This window comes from Mycteria americana, unplaced genomic scaffold, assembly GCF_035582795.1.
Source record: "Mycteria americana isolate JAX WOST 10 ecotype Jacksonville Zoo and Gardens unplaced genomic scaffold, USCA_MyAme_1.0 Scaffold_43, whole genome shotgun sequence".
NCBI classification, from domain to species: Eukaryota; Metazoa; Chordata; class Aves; order Ciconiiformes; family Ciconiidae; genus Mycteria; species Mycteria americana.
Genome location: NW_027445630.1, coordinates 1 through 9,852, shown reverse-complemented (window position 1 = coordinate 9,852; position 9,852 = coordinate 1). Strand labels below are relative to the sequence as shown.

Here is a 9,852-nt window from a genome sequence, read left to right as displayed (position 1 = left end):
GCTCCCGCCGCTCCCGGTCCCGCTCCCCCCGGTCCCCGTTTGGGGTCCCCCGCTCCCGGTTTGGGGTCCCCCCCGGCCCCCGTTTGGGGTCCCCCCCCCCCAGTTCGGCTCCCCCCGCTCCCGGTTTGGGGTCCCCCCACCTCCATCCTCCCCGCTCCCGGTTTGGGGTCCCCCCCGGCCCCCGTTTGGGGTCCCCCCACTCCATTCCCCCCCCCCCCCCAGTTCGGCTCCCCCCGGTCCCGGTTTGGGGTCCCCCCACTCCATCCCCCCCGCTCCCGGTTCGGGTCCCCCCCGCTCCCGGTTTGGGGTCCCCCGCTCCCGGTTTGGGGTCCCCCCCGGCCCCCGTTTGGGGTCCCCCCCCCCCAGTTCGGCTCCCGCCGCTCCCGGTCCCGCTCCCCCCGGTCCCGCTCCCCCCGGTCCCGCTCCATCCCTCCCCGCTCCATCCCCCGCCCCCCCCCCCCGTCCCCCTCGGGCGCGGTCGGTGCGTCCCGGCAAAAACTTTCCTCCTCCTCCGCCATCCCCGTCCTTCCTCCTCCTCCTCCTCCTCCTCCTCCTCCTCCTCCTCCTCCTCTCCTCCCCCTTAACCCCTGCCCGTCCCGGCACCGCGGCCGGGCGGCTCCGTTCCCCTCCCGCTGGGTCCCGGTGCCGGTGCCGCTCCCGCTGCCGCTCCCGGTTACCGGTACCGCTGGGGGCGATGGGGGGGCCCGGCCCGGCGCTGCTGGCGCTGCTGGCGGCCGCCGCCCTGGGCTCGGGACCGGCCCCGCCCGGTGAGTGGGGGGGGTCCCCGGGACGGACGGGGGGGGGGGGGGTGGGGGTGTCCCGGGTGGGGGGACCCCCAAATGCGGCGGGGGGGTCCCGCTGGCGGAGCGGGGGGGGGGGGAGAAGAGTTTGTTTTTGGGGTGGGGGGGGGGGTGGAGGAGAGGCCGTTTGGGGCACCCCCTTTTTTCCGAGGGGGGCCCTGGGGGGGGGGGGAGGCTCCTTTCGGGGGGACCCTTTGGGTGGGGAGGACCCCTTTTGGGGGGGGGGGGGGTGAGGAAGGGTCTCCTGGGGGTCCCCGCCGTGCCTCAGTTTCCCCGGGGGATGCTTCGGGGCCGCCCCATCTCCCCCCCTGCCCCATATAGCGGGGTCCGGCCCCCCCCCCAGCAGAGAAGGGGGGGGGTCATTGGAAAGGGGGGGGGGGGGGGGGGGGCCACGCTGTCTTCCTTCCCCCCCCCCCCCACCCGCCCCCGCCCCGGGGCCACCGCCCGTCCCCGCCGTCCCCGCCAGAACATCTGGGGCTGGTTATGGCGGGGGGGGTGCGGTGACCACGGCCGGGCCCCCCCGGACCCCCCCCACCCCGGCCCCGGGGGGGGGGGCCGGGGGGGGGGGGGGGGCAGATGCCAGGGATGCCTGAAGGCTCCCGGGGGAGCGGGGGGCCCCGTGGCGAGGCCGTGACCCCCCACTTCCCTTCCCACGCCCCGTCGCGAACCCCCCCCCCCCCCACCGCGGCCCCCCCCCAAACCTTCTGTTGGGGGCAAGATCCCCCCCCCCCCCCCCCGCCCCGGCACTTGGGGGGTGCTCGGGGGGGCTGTGGGGCAGCCGGTCCCGGGTGGGAGGAGGGGGGCCTGAGGAGGAGCAGGGGGTCCCAGGGGCCGCGGGGGGGGGGGGGGGCCCGGAGGGGAGGGGGGTCCTGGGGGGCAAGTGGGGGTCCCAGAGGGTGGGGGGAGTCCTGGGGGGGTCCTGGGGGGTGGGGGTCCTGCTGGGGGTCCTGGGGGTGATGGGGGTCCCAGAGGACAGTGGGGGTCCCGGGGGGCGGTGGGGGTCCCAGAGGGCAGGGGGGGGTCCTGGGGAACAGTGGGGGGTCCCGGGGGCGGGGGGGGTCCCAGAGGGCAGGGGGGGGTCCTGGGGGCAGTGGGGGGGTCCCGGGGGGCAGTGGGGGTCCTGCCAGGGGTCCTGGGAGGTGATGGGGGTCCCAGAGGGCAGTGGGGGTCCTGGGGGGCAGTGGGGGTCCCAGAGGGCAGGGGGGGATCCTGGGGGGCAGTGGGGGGGTCCCAGAGGGCAGTGGGGGTCCTGGGGGGCAGTGGGGGTCCCAGAGGGCAGGGGGGGATCCTGGGGGGCAGCGGGGGGGGTCCCGGGGGGGCGGTGGGGGTCCCAGAGGGCAGGGGGGGATCTGGGGGGCAGCGGGGGGGGTCCCGGGGGGGCGGGGGGGGTCCCAGAGAGCAGGGGGCAACTTGGGGGGCAGCGGGGGTCCTGCTGGGGGCCCCGGGGCGTGTGGGGGGGGGGTCCAGGGGCAGTGGGGGGGGTCCTGGGAGGTGGGGGGTCCCATGGGACCCCCGCTGAGGTGTGTCCGTCCCCCCCCCCCCCCCCCCCAGCCCTGTCGTTCTGGAGAACCCCTCCAACGTCACCTTCCTCGCTGGGCAAGACGGTGCGGCTGCGGTGCCGGGTGCGGGGGGGCCGGCGAGCCCCCCGAGATGGGCTGGCGGCGGGGACGGGCACCCGCTGGAGCTGGCCGACAGCGACCAGGGCCCAAGTGCCGCTCAGCGAGGACGTCTGGCTGGGCACCAGCCAGCTCAGTGTGGGCCACGCCGCGCCCCACGGCACGGCCGGGACCGCGTTGCGTCGTGCCGGGTCCTCCTGTGCCGTAGTCGTGCCGTGCCGGGTCCTCCCGTGCCGTGCCGTGCCACGCCGTGCCATGTTCTGCCGTGGCACGTTGCTCTGTGCCATGTCGTGCCATGCCGTGCTGTGTCCTGCCGTGCCACGTTGTGCCATGCCGTGCCATGTCCTGCCATGCCGTGTGTCCTCCCGTGACGTGTCGTGCCATGCCATGTCCTCCTGTGCCATGTCCTGCCATGCCGTGTCCTCCCGTGCCGTGTCGTGCCGTGCCGTGTCCTCCTGTGCCACGTCCTGCCATGCCGTGTCCTCCCGTGCCGTGTCCTGCCGTGCCATGTCCTCCCGTGCCGTGGTCGTGCCGTGCCGGGTCCTCCCGTGCCGTGTTGTGCCGTGCCTGCCATGCCGTGTCCTCCCGGTGCCATGTCCTGCCATGCCGTGTCCTCCCATGCCGTGTCGTGCCACGCCGTGCCATGTTCTGCCGTGGCACGTTGCTCTGTGCCATGTTGTGCGTGCCGTGTCCTCCCGTGCCACGTTGTGCCACGCCGTGCCATGTCCTGCCATGCCGTGTCCTCCCGTGCCGTGTCGTGCCACGCCGTTGCCATGTTCTGCCGTGGCATGTTGCTCTGTGCCATGTCGTGCCACGCCGTGTCCGTGTCCTCCCGTGCCACGTTGTGCCATGCCGTGCCATGTCCTGCCATGCCGTGTCCTCCCGTGCCGTGTCGTGCCGTGCCGTGTCCTCCTGTGCCACGTCCTGCCACGCCGTGTCCTCCCGTGCCGTGTCGTGCCACGCTGTGCCATGTTCTGCCGTGGCACGTTGCTCTGTGCCATGTCGTGCCATGCCGTTGCCGTGTCCTGCCGTGCCGTGTCCTCCCGTGCCGTGTCGTGAAACGCCGTGCCGTGTCCTGCCGTGCCGTGTCCTCCTGTGCCGTGCCTGCCGTGCCGTGTCCTCCCGTGCCCATGTCCTGCCATGCTGTGTCCTCCCGTGCCGTGTCGTGCCACGCCGTGCCATGTTCTGCCGTGGCACGTTGCTCTGTGCCATGTCGTGCCATGCCGTGCCGTGTCCTGCCGTGCCGTGTTGCCCCGTGCCATGTTGTGCCGTGCTGTGCCGTGTCCTCCTGTTGCCGTGTTGGCCGTTGCCCGTACCACGCCATATCGCCCCGTGCCGTGCCGTATTGCCCCGTGCCGTGTTGCACCATACGGTGCTGTGTCACCCGTGCCGTGCCGTGTTGCTCCGTGCTGTGTCACCCCATGCCATACCATGCCATATCGCCCCGTGCCGTGCCGTGTTGCTCCGTGCCGTGTCACCTTGTGCCGTACCATGCTGTGTTGCCCCATACGGTGCCGTGTCACCCCGTGCCGTACCACGCCATATCGCCCCGTGCTGTGCCGTGTCACCCCGTGCCACATCGCCCTGTGCCGTGTCACCCCATGCCGTACCACGCCATATCGCCCCGTGCCGTGCTGGTGTCGCCCCATGCCGTGTCATGCCGTGCCGCGTTGCCCCGTGCCGTACCCCACCATATCGCCCCGTGCCGTGCCATGTCACCCCATGCCATGTCACCACCCGTGCCATACCACGCCATATTGCCTCACGCCGTGCCGCGTCACCCCATGCCGTGTCACCCCGTGCCGTACCATGCCGTATCGCCCCGTGCCGTGCCGCGTCACCCCATGCCGCGTCACCCCATGCCATACCATGCCATATCGCCCCGCGCCGTGCCGCGTTGCCCTGTGCCGCGTCGCCCCGTGCCATACCACGCCATATCTCCCCATGCCGTGCCGTGTCACCCCGTGCCGCGTCACCCCGTGCCATACCACACCATATGTCCCCAGCCGTGCCGCATCACCCCGTGCCATACCACGCCGTATTGCCCCGTGCTGCGTCACCCCGTGCCGTCCCACGCCATATCGCCCTGTGCCGTGCCGTGTCACCCCATGCCATGTCACCCCATGCCGTACCACCACCCATATCGCCCCGCGCCGCGTCACCCCGTGCCATACCACGCCATATCGCCCCGCGCCGTCCCGTGTCACCCCATGTCCATGTCAACCCCAGTGCCATACCACGCCGTATCACCCCGCGCCGTGCCGCGGTCACCCTGTGCCGTACCACACCATATCGCCCCGTGCCATCCCATGTCACCCCATGCCATGTCACCCCATGCCATACCACGCCATATCGCCCCGCGCCGTGACGCGTCACCCCGTGCCATACCACGCCATATCGCCCCGCGCCGCGTCACCCCGTGCCGTACCACGCCATATCGCCCCGTGCCGTCCCGTGTCACCCCATGCATGTCACCCCATGCCATACCACGCCATATCGCCCCGTGCCGCGTCACCTCCCGTGCCGTACCGCGCCGTATCGCCCCGCGCCGTGCCGCGTCGCCCCGCGTTGCGTCGCGGGGTGCCCCACGGCGCGGTGCCCCGCAGCATCCCGGCCGTGCAGCCCTCGGACGCCGGACGCTACCAGTGCTGGGCGCGCGCCGGCGGGGAGCAGCTCCTGTCCACCGAGGCTCACCTGGAGCTGGCGGGTGAGCCGCCGCACCCATGGGTGGGGGGGCACCCTCGGCGACCCCCTGACCCCCCCCCTCCTCCCTAGGGCTGCCCTTCTTCTCGGAGGAGCCACGGGGACCTGGAGTGGGGGTCGACACCCCCTTCAACCTCAGCTGCGGCGCCCGGGGTCCCCCCGAACCCGTACGCCTGCTCTGGCTGCAGGATGGGGCCCCCCCTCAATTCCCTGCTGGACCCCCTGGCCCGCGCCCCCTCCACGCTGGTGGTCCCGGGTGAGGGGGGGGGGGCACCGGGGGGTACGGGGGGGCGCCGGGGGTACGGGGGGCTGGGGGGCAATGCGGGTTCGGGGGGGCAATGGGGAGGTTGGGGGGCAATAGGGGGCTGGGCCCATAGTGGAGAGGGGGTTGGGGGTGATGGGGGGGGGGGGGGGGGCAGGCTCGGGGGGGGGGGTAGGGGTGGGGGGTGGGGGGGGGGGGGGGGGGCCGTGCCGCCCGGGCCCCGGTGACTCAGCGTGGGGTGGCCGAGGTGACGCGCTCTGAGTCACCCGGGGGACCCAGGCGGCTGGCAGCCCCCCAGCACCCCCCCGCCCCCCCCCCCGCTGCCAGCCGGACCCAGGGGGGGCCGGGGGGGGGGGGGGCTGAGGGGTCTGGGGGTTCCATCCTGCTCCCCTGTATGTGGCCCCCCCCCCCCCAGCCCCCCCTCTTAGTGCAGCTTGCACCCCCCTGGGCACGGCTCCCCTTGTGCACCCCCCCGGGACCCCCCCCATCCCCCCTGCGCCCCTTTGTGACCCCCATCCCCCCTGCACCCCCCCATGCACCCCCTGTGACCCCCCCATCCCTCTTGCACCCCCCCATGCACCCCCCCATGACCCCCCATGACCCCCCATGACCCCCCGCATGCCCCCTGCACCCCCCCATGCACCCCCCCGTGACCCCCCCATGACCCCCATGCCCCCCCACGCCCCCCCGTGACCCCCCCATCCCCCCAAGCCCCCCCCATGCCCCCCCCGTGACCCCCCCATCCCCCTGCACCCCCCCATGTACACACCCCTCATCCCCCCCCCCCCCATGTACACCCCCCCGTGCCCCCCACAGCCGTGCTGGGGAGTGGGGGGGGGGGGCACCCCTGACCCCCCCCCCCAATCCCCCATCCCCCCATGCCCCCCCCATGCCCCCCCCGTGACCCCCCATCCCCCCATGCCCCCCCCCATGCACCCCCCCGTGACCCCCCCATCCCTCATCCCCCCCCCCATGTACACACCCCTCATCCCCCCCCCCCATGTACACCCCCCCTGTGCCCCCCACAGCCGTGCTGGGGAGTGGGGGGGGGGCACCCCCTGACCCCCCCCCCAAAACCCCATCCCCCCATGCCCCCCCATGCCCCCCCGTGACCCCCCCATCCCTCTTACACCCCCCCATGTACACACCCCTCATCCCCCCCCCCATGTACACCCCCCCCGTGCCCCCCACAGCCGTGCTGGGGAGTGGGGGGGGGGCACCCCCTGACCCCCCCCCAAAACCCCATCCCCCATGCCCCCCCCATGCCCCCCCCGTGCCCCCCCCATCCCTCATCCCCCCCCCATGTACACACCCCTCATCCCCCCCCCCCCCATGTACACCCCCCCCGTGCCCCCCACAGCCGTGCTGGGGAGTGGGGGGGGGGGAGGAGGGGGGGGGAGGGGGGGGGCACCCCCTGACCCCCCCCCCCCCAAATCCCCCCCCAGGCCTGAACCGCAGCAGCTCCTTCTCCTGCGAAGCCCACAACGCCCGCGGCGTCACCACCTCCCGCACCGCCAGCGTCACCGGTGAGCGGGGGCCCGGCCCCGGGGGGGGGGGGGCCCGGGGGGGGGGTCCCGGGGGTCCCGCTCACCCCCCCCCCCCCTTTCAGTGGTGCCCCAGAGCCCCCGGAGCCTGGGGCTGCGGCGGCGGGGGGCCGCGCTGGCTGGAGGTGGCCTGGGAGCCGGGGGCCAGCGGGGAGACCCCCCTGCGGCTCTGCACCGTGCAGGTGGGGGGGCGGGGGGGGCACGGGGGGGGCACGGGGGGTAGGGGGGCATGGGGGGTAGGGGGGCGGGGGGGACACGGGGGGGGACATGGGGGGATGGGGGGGACAGGGGCATGGGGGGCGTGGAGGGGGCATGGGGGGGATGGGGACATGGGGGGGGCATGGGGGGGCATGGGGGGATGGGGGATAGGGGGGCGTGGGGACACGGGGGGGACATGGGGACATGGGGGTATGGGGGGGACGGGGGCATGGGGGACATGGGGGGGGCATGGGGGGGGATGGGGACACGGGGGGGATGGGGACACGGGGGGGCATGGGGGGCATGGGGGGTAGGGGGGGCGGGGGGACATGGGGGGCACGGGGGGGGACATGGGGTAATGGGGGGGACGGGGGCATGGGGGGGCACGGGGGGGGATGGGGACACAGGGGGGACATGGGGGACATGGGGGGGACGGGGGCATAGGGGGCATGGGGGCCATGGGGGACATGGGGGGTACGGGGGGCGTGGGGGACACGGGGGGGGACATGGGGGTATGGGGGGGACGGGGGCATGGGGGGCACGGGGGGGATGGGGACACGGGGGGGGACATGGGGGACATGGGGGGCATGGGGGATAGGGGGGCGTGGGGGACACGGGGGGGGACACGGGGGACATGGGGGTATGGGGGGGATGGGGCCATGGGGGGCATGGGGGACATGGGGGTGCATGGGGGGGGGCATGGGGGGCATGGGGGGGATGGGGACATGGGGGGGGCATGGGGGGTGGGGGGGGGGGGACACGGGGGGGACATGGGGGACATGGGGGTATGGGGGGACGGGGGCATGGGGGACATGGGGGGGGCATGGGGGGGGCATGGGGGGACACAGGGGGGATGGGGACACGGGGGACATGGGGGGCATGGGGGGTACGGGGGCGTGGGGGACACGGGGGGGACACGGGGGGGACATGGGGGTATGGGGGGGACGGGGGCATGGGGGGGATGGGGACACGGGGGGGATGGGGACATGGGGGGGGCATAGGGGGGGCACGGGGGGGATGGGGACACGGGGGACATGGGGGACATGGGGGGTACGGGGGCGTGGGGGACACGGGGGGGACACGGGGGGGACATGGGGGTAATGGGGGGGGACGGGGGGCATGGGGGGGATGGGGACACGGGGGACATGGGGGACATGGGGGGTACGGGGGCATGGGGGACACGGGGGGAACACGGGGGGGGACATGGGGGTATGGGGGGGGACGGGGGCATGGGGGGGACACCAGGGGGGATGGGGGACACGGGGGGGATGGGGACACGGGGGGGACATGGGGGACATGGGGTATGGGGGGACGGGGGCATGGGGGGGACACAGGGGGGATGGGGGACACGGGGGGGGGACATGGGGGGATGGGGGGATGGGGACATGGGGGACACAGGGGGGCACAGGGGACACGGGGGGCCCGGGGGGATTTGCCCCAGGGGTGCATGGGGGTGCACAGGGACGAGGGGTTGGGAGTGGCCGGGGACGTCACCATCGGGGTGTCCCCGAGGTCGGGGTGTCCCAAGGTCAGGGTGTCCCCAGGGTCGGGGTGTCCCCGAGGTCAGGGTGTCCCCAAGGTCAGGGTGTCCCCAAGATCAGGGTGTCCCCGGGGTCGGGGTGTCCCCAAGATCAGGGTGCCCACGGGGTCAGGGTGTCCCCAGGGTCGGGGTGTCCCCGGGGTCGGGGTGTCCCCAAGATCAGGGTGTCCCCAGGGTCGGGGGTGTCCCCAGGGTCGGGGTGTCCCCGGGGTCGGGGTGCCCATGGGGTCAGGGTGTCCCCACTGGGGACACCCATGGGGTCCGGGGTGTCCCCAGGGTCAGGGTGCCCACGGGGTCAGGGTGTCCCCAAGGTCGGGGGTGTCCCCAAGATCAGGGTGCCCACGGGGTCAGGGTGTCCCCACTGGGGACACCCATGGGGTCCGGGGTGTCCCCAGGGTCAGGGTGCCCATGGGGTCAGGGTGTCCTCGGGGTCGGGGTGTCCCCAGGGTCGGGGTGTCCCCAAGATCAGGGTGTCCCCAGGGTCAGGGTGTCCCCAGGGTCGGGGTGTCCCCGAGGTCGGGGTGTCCCCAAGATCAGGGTGTCCCCAGGGTCAGGGTGTCCCCGAGGTCGGGGTGTCCCCAAGGTCAGGGTGTCCCCAGGGTCAGGGTGTCCCGAGGTCAGGGTGCCCATGGGGTCAGGGTGTCCCCAGGGTCAGGGTGCCCATGGGGTCAGGGTGTCCCCCGGGGTCGGGGTGCCCACGGGGTCAGGGTGTCCCCACTGGGGACACCCATGGGGTCCGGGGTGTCCCCAAGATCAGGGTGCCCATGGGGTCAGGGTGTCCCCGGGGTCGGGGTGTCCCCAAGGTCGGGGTGTCCCCGGGGTCGGGGTGCCCGCGGGGCCGGCTTAGGGGCTCCCCGCTGCCGCGGCCCCGCAGGCGGTGGGGGAGGACGAGGACCTGAGCAGCGTCTCCCCGGGGGGCTTCTACAACCGGGTGGTGCCGGTGCCCCCTTCGCCCACCGCATCGAGGGGCTGCGCCCCTTCGCCGCCTACCGCGCCCGCGTCTCCTGCCGCGCCGCCCGCGGGCCCTCGCCCTGGACCCACTGGGTGCCCATGGCCACGCTGGAGGGCGGTGAGCGGGGGGGCCGGGGCAGCGGGGCCCCAGGGGGCTGGGTCCTTGGATGTGGGGGGCCCTGGGGGGCTGGGGGGATGGATGGGGGGGTCCCTGGGGGGGCTGGATGTGGGGGTCCCT

General features: G+C 74.9%; 1 protein-coding gene across 1 annotated transcript; it reads left to right on the top strand.

The window, feature by feature from the left end:
• The first annotated feature begins 466 nt into the window (after positions 1-466).
• AXL (AXL receptor tyrosine kinase) lies at positions 467-9,697 on the top strand. Its single transcript, XM_075489962.1, has 7 exons — positions 467-767; positions 2,352-2,553; positions 5,023-5,123; positions 5,192-5,375; positions 6,827-6,907; positions 6,991-7,107; positions 9,538-9,697. Exons 1-7 carry the CDS (start codon positions 695-697, stop codon positions 9,560-9,562), a joined length of 783 nt encoding a protein of 260 aa, XP_075346077.1. The 5' UTR covers positions 467-694; the 3' UTR covers positions 9,563-9,697.
• Positions 9,698-9,852: the final 155 nt, after the last annotated feature.